Here is a 22,437-nt window from a genome sequence, read left to right on the forward strand (position 1 = left end):
TAGTTTATCACATCAAATTTCACCATCATTTTAGTTTTGTTTAATCGAAAATGTAAAGTGTCAGTTTTTTAATTATATATAATATTTTAGTTAATATATCTTGAAAATCTCAGTGAAAACAAACATTTTATACATGATAATAAAACTCATAAAAATAGGGGAATTACATTAAAATTAGGGGAATAATATTAATTAAATGATAATCGTTAGTAATTTAAAATATGATATTGTACCTAAAGCAACTTAAATCTAAATTATTTTAACCGCACTCTCAAGTTATAAAAGCCACTATTTTTTTGTTAAAGCATAGCTATGTAAATTAAATGGAATGTTTCGTGTGGAATACACTTATATTAATGTCTTATTTTTTAATTGCTTATGAATCAATCTTAAAAGCTTGAATTCAGTTATGAGCATTATTTATACATGTATAGACACACACAAGTATAATTAAATATAACTATTACACAAAAATTGAAGCTTAAGCTGAACATAAGCAAGATTTATTTAGAGTAACTCTTTTATAGCGTCCTCAACATGGTTACATGTAACTATTTAACGTGACACTATCATTAGCTCGCGAGCCATCAAATCCACAAAAATAACATTTATTAACGAGGAATTTGCATACATACGTGTTCACGCTTTCGAAGATATAATATTTTATATTACATATGTACAGAATTATTTAATATAAATATTTAATCATTTTTAATATAATGTGTTTCTCTTTTAACAATATAATATTTAATCAAATATTATACAACAATATGTAACAGGAATAAAAGAAAAGAAAAATTTTGAGTTTACCCTCCCAGGATATGGTTTTGTGTTCATGTATTCTAAGGAAAATATCCATATTATAAAATATTATTACGGAAATATTATTTTTTGTTTCTTTATATTTATATGATATAATTTATATTAATATATTTGTACGAGATTTGAACCAGAAGGATTAGCTCCATACAATTAAACACTATTTTAAAAACTGTGTCTATAACAATAGATACAGTTAAAAAAATCAAATAATTCAATTCTCTTAATAATTGAACGATTTTGATACTTTATCAAATCTCATAATAATATAACTCGATAGAAATGGAAACTTTTAAAGTAGATGAGAAGAAAATCTTTTTTCTGACGTTACATTAGCAAAATCAATCATTTACATCTATAAAATTTCAAATATCAAAAATAGTTAAAAAATATTATTTTTGGGATATGTATATATTTGATTGAAATATGCATGTGATATCGATGAGAAAATAATGTGATGCGTATCATTAGTATATATATGTATGGTGCAATAAGCTGCTTTTTCGAAACTATTTTATAGAATTGTTAATCGAATTTATCGTACCGTCGGAAAATAGTTTTCTCTCTATAAGACGTCTACGCAACGAGAAACTCCTCAGGTAGGGTGACTCAAACTTTGTTCTTTTCCGCCTCAAATCTGCAAGGTTTTCTAGTATTACATCAAATTTCTCTTATAGATATACAATGCAACGTGATTTTTAAAATATGTAATAAGTGTACAGAGGAACAACAAAGAAAATTTTATTTGCTATGCTATAATTATAAATGTAATTGGAATTATGTATATGTGGTCAGTCGCCTTTCTCTTATATAATAATATCGATAAAATGGTATGACGTAGTTAAAAATACCTACGATACATTTATGTAAATAACATTATGTATTGTATAGCGCGCGCGATTATTTATTTAAAATTTTGCTTTAAAATAAAAATAATACATGATAAAAGCTATACTTTTGCAGAAAAAGTGCGATTGCAAAATCAAAATATATTTAATAATCACACAGAATTAATATTCAAAACACTTCAAACGTGCATACAGTTAAAGCTCAAATAACACAAGGAATATCAAACTTAAAGGAATGTCTTTTCGTTGGAATTAAAATTATATATAATAGCAAGTTTTTTAGGCACAAATTTTTCACACTAATAATACATTTATAAAAGGAAGACATAAAATCTAATTTTTAATATATATCGGTCTATCTTATCATATAAAATATAAATTATAATATAATAATAATAATAATAACACAAAATTAAAATCATTACTATAATAATAATAATAATAATAATAAAATAATAATAATAATAATAATAATAATAATAATAACACAAGATTAGAATCATTACATTAAACCCGCATTCAAATTTAGAGATGATTCATATAACTGTTTTATGTAATGTTAATTATATGTTACTGTTTTTTTTTCTGTCTCTTCTTTCTTTTGTATATAAATGAAAAAGATAATGTATGCCACTGGAAGCAATAAAAATAAAATGGCATTTTTCAAAAAAGACACTAGAAAATACCACACTTCATAACAACATCGAATAGCAGATTTCTTCTTGGTATCATTATCCATTTTTCTGATTTTGAATTCGATATTTATCGAAGAATCAATCAACTCCTTGCAAGGATTGCTGCATTCTTCTTTATTAATATTACTATTATTATAAGCAAATTGAGAATATGAAATGTCTCGTTCGTTTGTACGTGAATCGTTCGTTTGTAAATGAATATTATACATTTTCTTATTTTTATTATCTACATCCGTCATTCGTCTTAAATTTATATTAATGTCAGAAAATGATATCGGCGACGCGCCATTATTCTGCTCAATATCAGAATCATTAAAACGATCAAACTCTATAGATTTATTGCAATATTCCGTAGGTTGATAATCGATACTGTCGTCGAGCCATTCATCTCCCCATGAATCGCCATTAATTCTCGAATCGAATTTGGAATTTGGGTAGAAAATATCTTTCTTGCTCGTGAGTTTCTGTTTCTCAAAATCTTCGTTGTAATAATTATAATTCGTCAGCTGATTGTCCAATTTATTCGGTTCATTATCTCGAGGCGAATAAAGTGTGTCACGATATCTATCATTAGAAAACAGATTTCTTTTGCTACGGAATGTACCGGACCAGTGATACTTCTGAATTTTACCACCAGTGGAATATTTAATCCGTTGACCTTGATTAGATCTTTGAAATGAACGCTCCATTAGGTTTTTATTGATTGAATTTTTTCTAGCAATTCGACCGGTCGTCACGCTTTTCTTCGTCATAATAGGTTTGTCAGGCGTGCGAAGAACATTCAAGTCCTTGTTTGAACTCAAATCCATCTCATCCTGCCAGGGAGACTTCAAAGGATTCTGCGCTCTCTGAATATCTCTCACTGCATTTATAATTGTCTGCGCGTCAATGTTCGATAAGTTGTCCGTGTCATCGTTATTCGTTATCGTGTTTATTGAACTGCTGCCTCCCCGATGGCGGTTTAACGTGACGGCCGAATTTGCCTTAGTCTTACTGCGCGAATCTGTCATAAAATGCGATGCTCTATGATACCGGCAAGTACAACGTTTCGTACTTTGAGGCTCTCTATTACTAATTAGTAGCGGGATAATTTTAAAGAGTATGAAAACAACACAATTATCAAAACATCACTTAAGAGTACTTATCGCCAGAGGCATTGCCTATAAATTTTTTACCACGTAAATCTTCGCAACCTGACGTTCACTCAACGTATTGATATTAATATCTTGTTCGCAAAAATGAATCTTTTTGATATATTAAAAAAAAGATATTTTCACGTGATAACAAATATGAAACAGCAGAATACACGCCGTAAATATTTCATTCTTTTTAACGAAAGTACACCGATCAGTGTAACGCAGTACAAGAAACGAAAGCGGTAACGGAAAGCCAATAGAAAAACGTAACGTGCAAATGCAAACAAATTCATCTTACCTTCTTGGTCATAATCCACTTCGTGAGTTGCGCTGAATACACTGTGCGCGTCATTAAGGAATTTAGTTGTATTATCCATGACCAGTTTGTGCGTATCTAACACTTCTTCTTCGAGCATCTGCAGAGCAGATACTGCCTCGTGAAAAGTGTACAGATCTTGCGACAGTTCTCCTTCCTGTGAACAAAAAGATTATTCATGTAAAATTGAAAATTATTTCGTTTTCATTGTCTGTTTTGTGTGTGTGTGTGTGTGTGTGTGTATGCGCGCGTGCGCGCGCGCATTCACCCAAGTCCTTTAATTATATAATAAATAGTAAATTGTAATAAATAATATATAATAAATATATTATAATATATAATAAATATAAATAATAAATATAATATATAATAAATAATATTTAAACAATGTCATATTATTTTAATACATGTTTTCAAGATTTTATGATTAAATGTAATCACTTACATTGAGAGATCGAAGCTGCGCCAGATCACTATCCGATAGTACGCTGTTGTTTCCTTGTTCCTCGATCTTCATACCCCGATCATCATCTGTCGGTGAGGCTTTTATTTCTGTAGGATCGGTCGCCGCCAATTCCTTTACTCGATCGGCATATCTTAATGTATTTAGCGAATGTTCGCAGGAACTCATTCCAGGACTAATCATCGCTATCTATAAATGTATAATGCTTGTTTGAAACTATTTCCTTATCTTTAATCATATATTTCGCGATAATATAATTATCAGATAATATTTACCATGCACGTTTTTGATTTTTCACCGATGAAACTATCCCTTAATACTTGAGTCAGCTTGCTTGCTCTAAAAGGCAAATGTGTACCTTTACGGCTTAACGCGCGTATGCATTCTTTTAACGCTAATAAAGATTTATTGATCTCAGCACCTTCCATTCCTAAAAATTTTAATAAGAACATTAATTATTTTAGAAAATTGAAGAAAGCTTAAATCATTAATCATAACTGATAGACTCATTTTGGTCGTTACTTATAATTGAACATTTTACACTCACGAGTTTGCCTATTAGCGGACGACGTGTCAGCACCTCTTTCATTACCAGCAAGATCGATGAGCGAAAACTTTCCGTGTACCTTGTGTGTACCCGGCATACGCGCTATTATTTGGAATACTGCGTGCGATCTCGAAGAGTTGGAATTAGCACTCGTTTGACCGCTCGTTCTGGCGCTATTTCCGTGTTGTATTAACTTTAATACTTCATCGCAATTTTCCACGACTTTTTCTGTTAATCCCACTATTTGCACCTATTTTGATAGGTATGAAAAAAATTTCAGGATATTATAAGAAAAATGAAAACAAAAATATTAAGAAAAACAAAACGAAAATAATAATCTCATATCAAATATAAATCTCAATCATACATAATGGATATGCTAATACAAGTTGCAAGTTAACATAAGTAATTTTTATATATATTAATAGCAAATATGTGAAAACAATTCATGTAATATTCAAATAAATGATATAAACGTTAATTTATAACACGATTACTTTCGGTCAGAGCTAATACAAACTTTGTATTTCAGTATAAAACAAACCTGTTGTTTGCCGTCTTCTAAAACTCTCAGTTTTTCTTTATCCGCCAAGAGATCAAATACCTTGCCGGAGTAAATCTCAAAGAAGCTAGCGGAAATGACCAGATTCAAGGGCCGATATTTTGCTAATTTCAAACACTTGAATACGTCTTTGGCAACCATAGCATAGATGCCTTTCTTGCAATCTTGCGTTTTGCCGTTGAAATCGCCGCCCATAGTATGAGTCTTGCCGCTACCAGTTTGGCCATATGCGAAGCACGTGGCCATGCCGCCTTCGAAGATTGTCTGCACCAGCGGCTTGGCTGTGTATTTGTAAACTATCTCGTTGTTACACGTCTCGTCGAACGCGTAATCGAATCTGAAGATCTGATTCTCAAGATACTTGGTAAGGTCGACCTTGGATTTGGGCTCGTGCACTACCATCTGATCCTTGCTAGGCACGCTGATCACGTCGATCTCCTTGCGCGTGTGCTCTTTCTTATTAAGCGGACGTTTTCGCACGCACACAGTGATCTGATGATCTTCCACGGTGTCAGTGTCTCGCAATGGCCTGAACTCTATGCCGTTTTGGTATTCTCTATGAAAATCGATACACAAGCGACGCGATTAATATATAATACTTGCTATCAATCATATATGAAGGGTTCTCCAAATATACATGGTGACAATATTCTACAAAAATTAGCACAATATTTATATCAAGATATGTCTAATTAATGCATAATATTAATATATTCCTTATCTTAAGAAGCAAGTTATTACATTTTAAATGCAAAAGATAGTTAACGAATTAACAACCTTATCATGGCAAGAAATTCCCAATATGGATTGCCTGGATCCAAATTCATCATTGCTTCTTTTAACTCTGCCTGCCGTTGTCTCCTTTCCTCTCTGTTCTTCTTCAGTCTCTCAACCTCCTTGACGACGTTGGATCGCCTACCACGACCATTTTCTACCTGGGTTTGTTGCTGCTGCTGCTGCATTTGCTGTTGTTGTTGTTGTTGCTGCTGCTGCTGCGCCTGTTTCTGCTGTTTGTTTTGCGCTGGAGTCGCCAGATTGTATTGCGCGACTGTTGCCGTCGGTGTCGGGGGTATGTTTTCGAGCTCCCGACGCCCTGTGAGTCCGGAAACCGAGTCTCCATGACCATTCACCGATGTAGTTGACGACATTATGTTTGTCGGACGTCCCGTTGGTCGTGATAATTGTTTATTCGAACTCGCTAAAACATTGATACGAAGAATTAATATCAAGGGCGAAATATTTTCCTCATCTTTAATCTTGTCAGATGATTAAAATTTGAGAAAAACATAAATTTTATTTTTAACCATGCTAGAGATCTATTTTTCTATATTCGATCCTTTGTTGACGCCTCGAATCTAAAAATTGTTCAATTAATAGAAACGGAAAATTACGTTTTAGTATTGACAAAAAGAAAGAATTTAGGAACATTTAATCACACAGTCGCGTTTTGTCTAATTTTAATCAGTTGCGCGAAATTATATTTACTTTTTAAAAATTCATCCGTCACTTATCTCAACATAAAAACCATGAAACAATTAAAAACATGTTTCACTCGATCAGAAGATCCCAAGAATATCAAACAATTTCTAATTAATATAAAATAGCATAGATAACATTTTATCATTTTATTACCGGTGTCGTGGTCTTCGATTCGAAGCGTCAAGATTCGGCCATCGCCAGCGATGTCTGTATTTTCACTGTCGCGGACTTTATTTTTTCTCCTAAAGCAATAAGCGAGCGGATCGAATCTCATGGCGAGTCACAGCGCACACGCGATCGTGTGAAGTCTCGTGAATTTTTTAAAAAACCAATCGGTCCTCCAGTCTCGAAGTGACGTTTCACCGGGAGGTGCGCACTATCGGCGAGAAGGGTAGATCGAACAGTGTCCGAGAGACTCGGCGGCGAGAGGTGCAACCCCCTCAACTCGCGAACGTCGTACTGTACGTCCCGTCGGGGTCCTTGCCCTTGTGCCGCCTGCCTTGCATACGGCGCACGAAAACATCGATAGTCGCGGTTCGACCGTATATACACGTGTAACCTGGCTCGCGTCGTTACTTGACTTATCTAGGTGAAACGACGACAGCACATGGATGTTCGCCCCGGTAGCGCGACGTCCGGCCACAAAATTGACTTATTGAACGCGAAAATCTCACAGTCATCCACGCTTATCAGCATAAATCGCGGAAATTATACTGTCCATCAGATAACGGGATACATTTGAGAATGTTGAAAAAATATTAATGGAATAAGATAAAGTAGCCTACAAATCGTTGGCTTGGTAATGGCTTTTCATATTAACTTTATTCACCTTGCGATTCAGTGATTCGATTAAATTACGCGTTTTATTGCCGCAATTAAAACGATACAGACGCTTATTCCGCGATAGAAATCTTAAAACTGTAGCAAAAAGGTACAGACATCGCCAATTATACACGTATAAATTTTTTGGAACATAAAAGATAGGAATGTGATTACATGTCATAATTTTACCGATAATTATGTCGCTTATTTAACCGAATACGACAAAGGTACGAAAAGATAATCAATGTCGTTTGGCTTTACGTACCTTTCACCGGAATAGATGGTCTGGTGGAGTGCTGAAAATAAAGAAAACAGACTACATTTAATCATTTCGTTAAAGAGGACAGCGATGTTTCTTCGTGTAACGAAGAAGGGAGATATACTTATATCTAGAAAGTGCTGTAAATGAAAAGAATAAAACGGTGCTTCTTTCGAGAAGCCGAGTGTATGATACATCCTCTCTTCCGGCATCTGCGCTCATGCGATCTGACATTCTGTCAGACGTTCAAGACGCGAGATAAGACGCGGTTCATCGATCGCCCGTTAATCACGCCCGTGCGTTCTTTCACGTATCGATCGCCAGAACAACACGGTTTTTGACCCACTCTCGGTAATCGCTGAGCGATTCATCATTTCTCGTTCCGTGAAATTGCGCGTCCGCGCACGAATAAAAATAAAGTAACGCCGCGTTTTTGCCAGCGAATTTTTGCCAACTATTAGCCAGTTATTCGTTAGGATATCGTGACTTTGTTGGCGAGTGCGGAAAGGGTGAAAAGAAATGTTAACGATTGGTGCTCTAGTGGCAGGGGTATTTCAGGAAAGCCAATGTTAGGCTCGTGATAGAGAAAAGGTGCAAGGCTGCGAACGTTTCTTCAGCATCTTCTGCGCGATACAATTTTCAGTCTTTTTAAAATTTGGATTAAAAGTAGCAGTTTCAATTTTCTTAAAATATAATTTTAATATAGTTTTGAATCTTATAATAACAGTGAATAGATTTATCTTTTTGCGAGCAATTAAATAGAAAGAATATTTTTGAATGAGAAAAATATTTCCCAAATTAATGTTTTATATTAATTTCAATAAAACAATAGCCTTCTCTCTGCAGAGAGAAATAACTTTTCCAAATATTGAATTGCATTATAAAGTACTTTCATAATTTTTCGTGCACTACTTCCTGGTTCACATGTGATAAAAATCGCGACAAGATATAGAATCGATGTCGTAAAAACGAGCATTCTCGAAGATGCTAAGATCAGTTCGATGACTGGACCGCGAATATAGAGGATCATTGCTGCTGTGAAAAGATTGTATATTGCAATTGTTGTTATCGTTGCTGCGGTGATTGGGGAAGAGGTGCGCGTTACCGAGAGACGAGATGTGACTCGTACAGGAAGCGTTGCGGAGGCGAGGCCGTTTCTTGCGGTGTGACCGCCATGACGTCCGAGGGAGCCCTCCTCTTGGTTCTCCGACTCGTCGACCCCCTCGTCCTCTTCAGCCGAGGAGTCCGGCTCCTTACCGTAGGTCGCGGTCACGATCAGTTTTACGTAAATCAATCGGACGATTAAGCCCGCGATCGACGAGAACGGAGGGGATCGATGAGAAAGAGAGTCGTCGAGAAAGGCATTTTTTTGCGGAGCGGATGACGAACGGCCGAGATGACGAATTTCGTATTCGAGATCGGTTTGTTATTGGTCGGTGATCCATCGTCGATACCGAAGTCCGTGATAATGAGCAGCGTCCATGGAGGAAAAAAAAAGATGTTACCATGTTAGTAATGGAAATCACGCGAAACTTTGGCTTTCTACATCGGTCGATCTACGAGAATTTCTTGCTGTATGTTTTTTAAGATTAGAAATTTTTCGATCCGCGGATTTTCGAATCGGTCTCTTTCAAAATCCTATCTTTTTTAAAGATAAAAATTTTAAACAGAATATCTTTTTTTTAAATGTAATTCAAAGTTGATAAAAATTTGTTTTTCTTCCGTATCTAAATGTATAATCTTCCGTGTTGTCCCTAAGAAACTAATTTTGATAAATTTTAAAAGCACACTTTTTAATTTTTAATCTACATATATAATTTAAAACTTTTTCAGAAACTGTTTCAGAAAAAATGAATTTTTCCGAGACATCTTATGTAATGTATATATCTATAACACCGTATGTGTAACTGTCATATGTTGGACATATGACAGGCTTAAACATTATTAATAAACAAAAGTTAAAATTATACAAGCCCTCTTCACTTTTGTAATCTTTAAAACTCATAAAAGCAAGATTTATCTTAGGAAGCCTTTCTTGTCTAATATTTTATAAAGAAAAAGAAATCAAAGATATAATCAAATTAATAAACTTGCTCTAATAACAATGGTAATTGTTTATTTATATGCTCCACGTGACGGAAAAGCCGGAATACACACACGAGATAAGATATGTCAAATTTAGAGACATGTGAAAAATCGACTTAAGTGACGAGCACGCCTACCTGAAAGACGTACAGGTACTGGAACATGTCTACCGCGGTATAAACGCCACGAGACGCGAGATCGGATTATTCTTTCCATATTAGGAGCGAGGTTATACTACGTAGTCCAGGCAACCGGTAAACAGAATTCGCCGGGCCCAGTCGATGATCGACCGAGAATTTACGCAAACATTTAAAACCCCACGTCGAATTTTAATTCCTTGCAGAGAAGCACGTCACTCACGAATCAATAATCGCGAAAATTTTGCGAATTTGCCCATCTAAAGCCACACTATTCTATTCATCAATTCGATTCATCAATAAGTATTTCCGATTCTGAACTTTAATTATCAATTTAAATCAAGAACCTAATTTCCACGATATCCTATCTTTAATATTCTTTGATATTTGTTACAGAGGTTTTAATTACATTTTTAAAAAGTTACAATTAAATAAACTGATTTAATAAACTTATAAAATGTGAGAAAGCGGCCGTTCTTTTTCAAAATTTTACTGAAAATGGTTTGCGCTATTTGACGCAAATATATTTTAACACAATAGCTAATTTAACTTATACGTACCCTTGCCTTCGAGGACGCCAACATGTGATTGTTCATCACCTGTGGCGGTGGTCCCATCTTTTGGTTCAAATCGCGATTCAAGGCGAGAATCGCATCGATTTCCACCTGAAAAAATACCAAAAATCCAAATATTTTCAGTTCAAATCATTAAAGCGCGAATAAAATCGAAAAGCATATACATGTAACATTATGAGGATTGTCCATTACACATATATAGCATTTAATTTAGTTTCCCTTGAGATTAATACAGATTATATGATATGTTAAAGTAGAACGGAAATTATTTGAATGAGTGTGATACATTTAGAGTTCCATAGTTACTAAATTCGTTCTCAAGCAAATTATACTAATTACCTTTCGACGTGGAATAAGACTTTGAAACATGATGAAATTAACATATATTTCGCGACACAATTAATTTTGCAAATACCGTAAAATTATAAACAAATTAATAGAATCCCCGAAGAGTCTCCTATACTAATATATAGATAATTAACAAATATCCTCTTGAATTCTCTGAATATCTAACACACTCATGTATAAAATGTTAAATGCAGAAATGGAGTAATTTGCACTATCTTAGCGACATGTCGCATTAAGAAGAAACGTATAATATTTTATTCGCCAAGGGAATTCACGTTTTCACAAGCTTATTGCGATACAAGTATCGTGTTACGATTTTTTTGCAAAAGTCATACTCGACCGAACCGGCTTGACTGACGGTATAAGCCTGACTTTCAAGCTTGTCGGAAATAGATCCCCGTTCCCATTAGCAAGCTGCACGTTAGTCCCGTGGCATTGCATAAGCATAGAATTGAAAATAGCCAAATAACCGTGACCTACGGATGTGCGGAATTGAAATATTGCAATTCGACGCGGCGAACTTGCGTGAAGGAAAAACATTGTTCGTGTAACAGCGGCATTTTTCATAAACGACTAGAATAAACGCGATTATCGCTTGATATAAGTTGTGGACGCGACTTATGCTTTGGGAGATTAGGTATGTATTTTTAATTAATCCGGGACATGAAACAATGAGAGAAATTGTAATTTAAAAGAATTTAGTTTATCATTTATAGAAGACTCCCGACACGTTATTCTACTTAATTCGGAAATTAATATGAGAAAATAATTTATTTTAGTGACGTTTCGTATAAGTATTATTATCTTAATTAATACAAATTTATGTCAATTAATTGCAATAAGTAAAAAATTTCCTTTATATATATCTTTTTTTAAATTGTCTGCTATTTTAATATAAAAAATTTATCAAATTTTTTTTTTAATTAAGAAGTAAACTTTTTGTTGTAACTCTCCCTTTTTTATGAGTATTTATGAAACGGAGCAATTTGTTGCACTTACCTCTTTGCCTTTGGTTTCTCCTCTCTCGAACCATTCTACGGTTACAGTACGCTGCTCTAAATTGACACCGGAGACGACTGCCGAGTGAACACGACCTGAAACAAAAATTGCAATATATAATGTAAATAATTGCAGCAATCATAATGATTATATAATACAATCATAATTATTATTCTCAGTCGATAAGCATTCGCAAACATGGTATCTTAAATTAAGATATTATTAAGATATTCAATCAAATTTAGTTTAAAACAGATTATTATATATAAATCTGCATGATAATAAATTAAAAATTTTATTTAACAAACACATTCTCTATTTAATTTTCTTTATTAAATGCCTTATATAACCGTCTTCATTCTCAACGATATACCGTTTTGCAAAGCTTCCGTCTTATCGCTCCCGCTCTTGATCAAATTCATTCCTTGCTGCATGGAAGATGTAAGTCTAGGTATCATGGATCCATCAGCCCGAATCCTAGTCTTTGCATTTCGCTCCTCATTCTCCAACGATCCAATTTCGAAACTACACGAGTTTAATTTTCGCCGAATATTGCTTTGCTCGCAAAATGCCGCACTCCTCTTAAAGCCAAATTTATTCATCTCTCCGCAGGTTCCTTGAAGTACCTCATTATCTATGCGTGACTCGGTGCAGGATTTCCTTTTGATCGGCGGAAGAATGTTTCTCGATTCCCTCTTTGATGAATTTCTCGTTTCCGACTTCGCTTGCTCTTTACTAGAAAAGTTGATTCTGGACGATGTTCTTTCCTCTATTTTTCTATCGAAACCCGATTCTGCGAGCACATCCTGTTTCTCCTCGAATTCCGATATCCAGTCTTCGGGTTCTCCGGATGTCATCGATCTCGAGACAAACTCGTTCAAATCCGCTTCTTCATCATACTCTTTTTCGTTTGAGATGCACTTGACCTGCTTATCATCTTCGTCGATTGTATTCGATGCACATCTTGAATGCAATAGCACATTGTCATCATACTCGAAATCATTGTCATGTGTTTGCAGATCGAATTCGTTCACGTTCCTTTCTGAAGATTCTTTACGAAACTCCTCAGAGTTGTCATGATTGTCATTGATTTGATGATAAGACCAGCGATTATTCGGCGAATCGTTGATTTTTGTCAAATTGATTGGATCATTCACGTCAGTCTGATTTTTCGCACAATCGTCGAAGCAATTAATAACATTTCCATTCGTCCATTCTTTTTTTATAATTTCATTCTCAACTTGCTCATCTTGTAATTTGCGCAAGGACTCGTCGACAAAGGCCAACGACGTTTTGTGAGATTTGTTCTGCTTGGATTGCTTCTTGGATTTTTTGCGTTTACTCTTTTTGCCTTTCTCGTCTTTCTGAGTCTTCTCATTGTCGAAATTGCTCTTTCTGCCGCAGACGCAAAGAGATAACCAATCCATATTGAATTTAGAATAAATTAATAAAAAAGAAAGTATTAAAGTTGGCAAAAAAATTCAATTTTATAAAATATTCTCGATCTTCTTGACGTTTAATTATGACACTTCACTTTTTTGTCCTATAACTGCTAAAACGTCAATAAATTTTCACCAATTTCACTTCTAATACAGTCTGATATAATCCATCTATAGTTAAAGAAAATTAAATTTAAAGTTGTTAAATAGTTGCAGTTATTAATTTAGATGACACAAAGTTATCACCAACAGTTTCTTAAAATTCGACATATATAATTCTTCTCATAATTCTCACAGATTACATTATTATATCCATCTATATCTCTGTGTAACTAGTTCACGTTCCATTTACATTGTTGAAGTCAATGAAAAGATTGTTGGAGCGACATTTACACTATTTCATCATCGATGGCAATTCGCACGAATTGTGCTATATTCTTGCTGTCGTGTATTTTCGACAAAAGGTATCACTGAAGAGTATCACCGAATTGAAGGCAGCGAAAGACTGTAGACAACTCGCGTGATCGATTCGCCTTCACGGGGACGTCTTCAAGAACGTGCAAATTTAATCCGGACATTGCCCGCTTCGCGCACGACGTCGCGGCGAATTCTCGAGAGCGTTTTGTTCCGATCTTAAAAAAGCGTAGAAAGGCTTTTAAGACCCAAAGACGCGTTTACGTCGCTTCTTTTACACTGTCTTCGAAGCTCGACGAAGCTCCGCGATCGGTGATTATCCTTCGGGAATATTTTCACTCGTTTACCCAACCAGTTTAGCAAACGCTCTCCTCTCCGAGGTACGAAAATAAACGCGCTTACATGGAGAACGTTCCATATGTTTAACTTTTCGGCTTAGACAGATATGCAAGTAACATTCAAATATTGAGATATTAAGCCCAAGTGTGATTTTATGAAATATTTCTTTTCGACTATCTAGTCTTTTAATTTTTTTCTCATAAAAAGTTAAAATAAATCGTGTATTCTCAATTTTCTTTCGTAAATTCTATTTTTACAGGAGCAATATTGAAGAAAAAGAAAATAGAAATTTTAATACGATAATATTAATTATTATATGAAAGTTTTGTCAGATTTTAATCTTTCTAGTACAACGCAACACTTTGCCTGCATTTTCTTCGTTTCACCAAGTTTAGATTGTATTTTTTTATCGCGCATATAACTCGCAAAATACCAGAGCGCAGTCGTTACGAGGCGTGTAACGCGACGAGGTGGTTAATAGAGCGAAACTAGGACGGGATAATTAACGTCGCGTCAAAAGTTTGCGCGTTTGCAAATTGGACGACATCGGGAAAATCGGCGGCGAGATACGCTGCTCGCCTTCGATGTCAGTATCGTGCGACGCAGCCTGATCGACTGACAACGTTCACCGAGCAGCGTTTCATAAACGCATTTATTATGACGCCCGGCGAATATAATTTCGCCCGTTGTAGGGCCCCCACCTCACAGAGAGGGCCGCATAAACAATTTCTCGGCTCGCCTCGATGAGCCCGTACGTTATGCGCTATCGGTTCCGATACGATTCCGTTCGGCGAGACGCACGCGAATTATTCGGTCAGAAAAAAATACCGCCGCATACGCGCCGGTTTTACGTCAAACGAGCAAATATTATCTAAATAATTATAAGATGTAAAAAATAATTTACACTAGAAAAAAATTCCTGCTGAGACAAAAAAAATTAATTATTATAAGTTTATAAAAAAAAAATTGTCAAGTGCATTTGTTTCTTCTTGACTATAAATTGGAGTTCTTCGTGTCTAGTGTGCTGAAGGTTAATGTCGCAATCGGCGGCGCGTAGATTTTTGCGGCACAATCAGCGGCACGAATATCACTCGGATAATCGATACACAGTAGTCCCCGAGCGGGCCGTATACGGTATATACGACAAATAATTCAGAGGTTATTTCAGGATGAGAAATTGCCTAAAGTCGCGAGCGGAATCGAGGAGGCCGCCGCGATAGTTGAAGGTGAACTGACGCCGCGACCGATTCGAATCGTCGATTACGCCGCGAACGATAATGAGAAGCGTTTAACGGAACCTTGTTAACGATTAGACAGCACCGTGCGAATTTTCGCGACTGACTTTCGCGGCTACAATAAGTAGAAAATAAAAATTCACCGAAATATGAATACACGATTCTCTATAAAAATTCCTTGATATAATTGAAATCGATTCTTCCTTAGCAGAACTTTCCTGGCGTTCAATCCTGGACATATCAATAATACAACTGTAAATAAGTACATACTTTCTGATCAAAAGTTATAAATATTTGTAAAGAAATATCAATATTTTATTGATACTTTATTAATTTAAAAAGTTTCTCCCAGAAACATTCGCAAATAATTTCGAATCATCAATTGTTATTTCAAGTCACGTATAATAATAATAATAATAATAAAATTTGACTAATAGACTTCACACTTTGAAAGAGAGAAACATATCTTGAACGACTCTCGATCGATCTTGTATGAGATATGTAACACTAGGCTCATTTAGTATTCGTGATGTGCGACTCGGAGCTCTCAGTGCGTGACCACACGGTACCAACCCATATTTATTTACAGTGCACTCGGAAGTCGAGTCTTTCCTATGTACACATGCAGAGAGACGACTGTTACATCGCGGAAATGCGCTCATCGTGCCTCTTCGACAGGTACGATCGTTGCAAGCATCTTTTTCCTCACCACACCTCTCTAACGCTTTAATTTCTTATATTAATAAACTTCGTTATTCTAATGCAAGATATATAAATTTTAAATTTTTATTTAATATTAATTAAAGAATTAAAAAAATGTATCTCACAAAGATATAAAACTATCAAATTATTACGAACATGTATAGAATGATAACTTTATTTTTTTGGGGGGTTGTAATGGCCATAATAATGAATCAGCGATTTTCTTTAATACTAATCAATTACCTGTCTTATGTAATCAGTTATCTATGATTTCTATGATGCAAGATCAAAATGATATGATGTAAATAACAGACGATTGGCACGCGTCGTCGCATCGATTCAAATGCATTTCGGTCGCATCCCGATTCAATAAAGCATTAAAATGCTGAGTTCGGGGGACCAGCCGCACGGTCTATTAAACATTAAATTTAAGCAGCAGCTTCCTGCTGCAGATCCGTCGTATATAAAACGCCCATGGAGGATGTTATATTGTCGGTATATCGTCGGTACGCAAAGCAGAGAGAATAATACTTTGTATGTATGTATGTATTTTATTTGGTGTTGTTTTAATTGTCAATATCACTATGAAATTGTCTAGGAAAATGAAAATAAAGGGCCATAAAATGTCTTATAAATCTAGTAGCTTATATAAAGCATAAGAATTAAATTAAGAAGAATTTTATTATCGAAAAATATGTCTGACTAGTTCTTAAATTACAATTTAATACAAGAAATAGAAATAAATATTAAATATTAATTGGATTTTAGAAACATAAATAAATAAATGTAAGTATATACTAAATGTAAATAAATAACAAAATCTCTTATAAAAAAGAAAATTAAATAGTTAATAGGAAACATTAACAAATTTATTTGAAATAAATCAAATAAAAAAAGATCTTTTTCAAAGTAGAAATTAATCCCTATTTTTGACATATTCGTACATTTATTAATTTGTCAGAATTTTCACTAATTTGTTCTAATAATTATTAGAAATTAATTTTTGGAAAATTTATTTATAATTTTTTATTTTATTAATTTATAATTGTTTTCAGATAAATTATTATAAATTAATTATTAGAAAATCATTAGTAAATTCCTATTTAAATCTTAATTTATCGCCAGGTAATCGCGTTTAACTGAACAAATACACAGAAGATGCAGACGTACAGAATAGATACCAATGTAATTACGTAGGTAGAATAAAAAAAACAACAAATGCATATTATTCTTTAGTTTCTGACAATGACACAAAGAACCGCCACTTGCAAGAGAACTCGAGTTTACCGACCAAACAAAGTTGAGTTTGATTACACTACTCTTCAGCTAGGTTACCAACGGCACAAATACGGAACAGCTGGTTGCTACATCTGGCAAGGTTGAGCTAGGTATGTATCGGTCTCGAAGTACTACATTGGCGTTAGAAGATACTGTGTGCAGGCCTGCGCACAGTTGTATTCAAAGGCGCCGATAAATACAAGAAAGGAAGCAAATTGGATCTTTTGCAAATTATATAAATAAGATTGCTCCGACAGGATTAACTTTGCACTTGTAGAAACTACTGGAACAATGCAAATTCTAGCAAATAAATCAACAAATCTTAATCTCCCTCTCTCTTTCTCTGTCTAAATATCTCATTTTATTGCATCTCAATTTTGCTTATAAATTATAGAGAAAGTTAGGAAAAAATATTTTGAAATTAATAGTATATCTAAAATAAAAAATAAATTTTTTAGATATAAAAAGCCTGCATCTTTCTGTTTCTTTCATGTCAGTTTTAATTTACTCTACTATGTAAAGAATAAAGATTTTTACGATGATGTAACGTATAATGTCGCACCCCATATTTAATACTAAATGATATGCTTGATTATACTTGATTAAACTCGTTATGCTTTTACATCTATACTCTCTATATATAATAAATGCCGATGTGCTTTTATAACCTGGCAGCTGTAAAAGCGTATGCATTATGTCATCCTTTCGTGCACAGATTTTAAAAATAATTCGCACGCGCAATATTCGCACGTGAAGATGACACGTGAATTCACGCTATTACTAAGTACATTAAATTTATATTTTTCTGTATTTAGATTATAATACTTCATGATTTATTAAATACTTTGAAATTCGTTGAAATCTACAAAATTCGAAAATGGTTCAAGCATTATTCTCATTATCAAGGCATTTGATGCCAAAGTTGTATCACATATAACAAAATAACAGTAAAATAAGTATTATTCATACAGTAAACCGTTCATTATAGATAATACCCTTATATAGTAATTAATATTTTATCTGGAACAAACGGTGCTTCGTATAACTGTGCAATAATTATCGCTCTTTCGAACAATATCGTCCACTTGCTGTTCATCAAGTTGTTCTACTTACTCTGTTCATTCTGCAATCGAATGCAATCAAAAATTTAATTATTTGGGGAATTAACTCCCACGCAGGTGCTTGGGGAACTATTGTGTGTCGCGCGGCACCTCCCATTTACTTTCTATCGTGCACTCGTTCCAGTTTCGTCCGCGCCCGGTACCGTGGGCGGCACTTGAGGAATACGTATGCGGAACGCAAATTTTTCTCGTTAATCACCTTCCTCTTTAGATACTCTAAGTCGAAATATGCGTAGGCGCATAAAAAGGAATTAAGCATGAAGCGAAGCGAGATAATCTCTTTATATCGGTACACGAAGAGGTTGTTAAGGTCCTCTCTCGATAAACCTGATGATGTCCGAGACCAATATGGCGCCCACACATGTACGTCAATTTTAAAATAGTAAGCTCTGAAAATACTTAGGAGGACGTTAAAAGCGCGTAAAATATCACCTTAGTCTCGAGTACCTCAGTATACGGTATCTCTATGCTTGACCAATGCGATAAATAGTATCTTTTTCTTTTAGACCATGTGCGTGTGTAGAACAAATTTTAACAACGATGTAGCAACGAGGGAAAGTGGAATTTGGCTGCACACGCATGCGAGCGAACAGATTTCGTGAGGATGCAAGACGCTAGAGCACTCGACGCAAACGGCAAATGACGTAAGATAAGATAAGGCAAGGTGAAGAGGTTTGGTGAGCCGAGAGAGGCTTCTTATGGGCATCCTTATAAGGTTGCAGCGCCCACGTGCGTACGACTCTCGACGACGGTGCGCTTTCGGACAAGGACTACACACGTACGAGTCTTTCTCTGCATCCTTTTTTTTCTTTATTATTTATCGCCGATTACGCGTACATGGTAAGCAAACACGCGAGATGAATCTTGTACCTTAAACAGAGTGACAAACGCATTCCTGTCTGCATATTGATGCATTAAGTATAAAGAAGCATTAAATCGTGTTCTCGATTTTACGACAATATTTCTGTAAATGGTATTAATTAAACGAATAAACAAATTTTTCATGAAAATTTTGTTTCCGTTTTATACAATGTTTCTTATCGTTCTCTGATAATTAAGAAATGTGCACTTGTTGAAGTATATAAATGGCAATCTTGATCTAATATATCATATAAAGACATTTCGCTATAATAGAGACTGATATAATTGAATTCTCAATTTGATATTTGATGGATTTCTTTGGTTATAAACTTACATTCAATATGATTAATTTCTTTCAGTATGATAAATCGATTTAACGGATGATTCAATATCGGAAGATAATTCGACACGGATATCAATATTATAGTATAAGATGTATAGTTGTAAAATATAAGAGTATTTTGTAAAATTCTCAATAAGATAAAAATATTTACATCAAATCAAATTTCAAGCTTATTGTTAATATTATAATTTTTTTTTAATTGTACTTATATGAATTAATGCAATGAAAATAATTACTCGAAAACGAATTGTTAAAAATAGAAAGCTCTTTTACTTTTGCAACATCAAAATTAATATACGTTTAAAAAAATAATTAAAATAATATTAATTTTATTTTAGCGAACATCTCTCATATTAACAGTCAAATCTATCCCTTCAATAACGCATAATCCTTTCGATGCGATTTTCCAGAACGTAGAGATACGAACTTATCGATACGTAAACCAAGTACGTCAACGAGATTAGTCATCGATCCTTTTACTCTTTATAACCATCTGTCGATCGGATATCATCGGGATCGTTTATGCGAGCGATCGTTGAAACGCACAGAATGTCAGCCACTTGTTACATCGCATCTTAAATGCAGAATTGCGTCAATAAGTTATCTACCTACGTACGCATCACGAAACGTATGCTTCGGATCGATCGCGACAGTCATCTCCAACCACGTAACCGATCGATGAATCGAGCGTTGCAAGAAAAAAAAACAAGTTCCGCAGCAAGAATCAACGAGATGCATCTCGTACAAGACGGTTACCAACGGTTTCCGAGAAGGCATTCTCTTGGAACAACGTGCACGATAAATTTATTTCATTACATTGCAGTGGAATAAATTTAATTGCAAAAAGATGAACTGTACATAAACAAGTGAAGCAAAAGGGTAAAGATTTTTTCCACTCTAGCGAACAAATTATATGTTTAGGAAATAGAAGATACAAAAATATTGTTTGTAATCCTCTAGCTAAAGAATGATTTACAATTAATAAAATAATATAATTTTTATACATATAAAAAAAATATTCATTTTTTATAAATATCAAATATATAAAATACTCTTTCACTCGCCTATTCTTCGCTCTCTCTATATATAATTATTTTATATTATACATATTTCACATGCGATCACGTCGCGTGCTATTATCATCATTCTGCGCGATGCAATTAATAAATAACGTCGTGCGGAGCGTAATTAACGAACACGTTCCACTTGTTAATCAAACGTCCTGCGATGATGTGGTGCATTATACTCGGTCTCTTCAGTGTGCACGCGTCTTAAGTGCATCTACTTGGCGGAATATCTGTCCACTGTCGCTCATCGAGCTCCAGATACCGCAGCCGAAATAGAGCGCGGACAAAAATAGACGCGCTCGCGCGTTGCCCATGAATGTTCCTTAATGCGCGCAGGATGAAAGAAATTGCAACGGCGAGAAGGAGTGCACCTACGCGCAACTGCCGGTTATTAAGCCGGACATTTCGCGAGATATGCATTTCTCTGCAAAATCGAGACCTCAGAAGACGCCTCTGTCAAGTTGGCATCTCATTTTCTAAAATTCAAAGGTTTATCATCCTCAATATTTTACAGTTTCTGACAGATTTGAATGGTTTCGGTCTTTATACATTTTTAAACTTTTTTTTTAATCTTAATGCTCACAATACATTGTTTAAAAATATGTAAGGACCAAAACTATCGTTATAAAATTGACGGAATTTTTTAAAAAAATTATCAAAAATTGTTAAACTATTCCAGGTGCAAATAAAATTTGATAAAACTTTCAATTTTTGAAAATGAAGTACCAAACTTCACAGAGGTATCTCAGACTCCGAGCTTTGGATCGCGAAAAATCAAAAAGAATATTCATTATTATTACTTATCCAATAGTTCAAAGTAAGAGCAGAAATTTTTTAACGCATCCATGTGTCTTTAAACCGGAAAGTCTCTCTCAAAGTCTCGTTAATATGGCAACGAGTTCACGCTGAAATGATGAAATAGCACCAGCTACTTTTTCAATGAGCGGAAAAACGTAATCGCAATGCATGCGTTTCCTTGATCGGTAGCAGACTCTGCACGTGCAGTGTCTTTTTTCAGATCGAAGGCCAGATGCTTTAAACATGTATAATAGTAAATGTTATGCAGTTAGGCCCAATTCGGCTGATTAGCATTTTGAATGCAAACGAGTAGGAGGCCTTTGTGCACTTTTAAATATCGACGATGCAAGTCTAATTTTCGTTACCGCATCGATTACTTTACATCATATATTGTAGCGTCAGCTTGTGAGAATGTATGATTATAAATATAATTTTAAACTCCACGATGACATTTTGAGACGAAAAAAAAATGGAATAGAAAAAATGTTAATACAAAAATACGTTCCTAATATTTAAATGTGTTATTTATATGAATAAAATATAAATAATACATTTAAATATTAGGAACGTATTTTTATAATATTTTTTTTTCTATTCTATTTTTTATATAAACATAATAAATGTGTTTATATAAATAAAAGAAATGTTGAAATATCGTGGAACAAATTTTAGCTGATGTTTTTGCTGAATTTGAACAGATAAATGATCAGATGCTTTATACCCACGAACAGTACATATCTCTTTTCTTCT

General features: G+C 34.4%; 1 protein-coding gene across 9 annotated transcripts in view; it reads right to left on the bottom strand.

The window, feature by feature from the left end:
* The window catches only part of Klp10a (kinesin-like protein 10A), a 32,342-nt gene that overhangs the window by 1,530 nt on the left and 8,375 nt on the right, over positions 1-22,437 (bottom strand). The window contains exons 1-12 of one of the 9 annotated variants that reach the window (XM_083092042.1): positions 12,464-13,705; positions 12,091-12,185; positions 10,729-10,833; positions 9,052-9,198; positions 7,953-7,983; positions 6,164-6,584; positions 5,369-5,942; positions 4,825-5,074; positions 4,553-4,707; positions 4,260-4,466; positions 3,797-3,971; positions 1,364-1,456 (exon numbers count right to left, since the gene is read on the bottom strand). In XM_083092042.1, coding sequence (XP_082948168.1) covers positions 1,364-1,456; positions 3,797-3,971; positions 4,260-4,466; positions 4,553-4,707; positions 4,825-5,074; positions 5,369-5,942; positions 6,164-6,584; positions 7,953-7,983; positions 9,052-9,198; positions 10,729-10,833; positions 12,091-12,185; positions 12,464-13,517 — 3,307 coding nt within the window. In that variant the 5' untranslated portion in view covers positions 13,518-13,705. Of the gene's footprint in view, positions 1-1,363; positions 1,457-2,193; positions 3,366-3,796; positions 3,972-4,259; positions 4,467-4,552; positions 4,708-4,824; positions 5,075-5,368; positions 5,943-6,163; positions 6,585-7,952; positions 7,984-9,051; positions 9,199-10,168; positions 10,663-10,728; positions 10,834-12,090; positions 12,186-12,463; positions 14,458-22,437 lie in introns of those variants that run through there. The other 8 variants (XM_083092040.1, XM_083092039.1, XM_083092043.1 and 5 more) reach the window with 8 other exon arrangements.

The sequence above is a fragment of the Camponotus vicinus genome, unplaced genomic scaffold (assembly GCF_025532165.1).
Source record: "Camponotus vicinus isolate PSW18456_S1 unplaced genomic scaffold, iyCamVici1.0 SCAF_2, whole genome shotgun sequence".
Taxonomy (NCBI): domain Eukaryota; kingdom Metazoa; phylum Arthropoda; class Insecta; order Hymenoptera; family Formicidae; genus Camponotus; species Camponotus vicinus.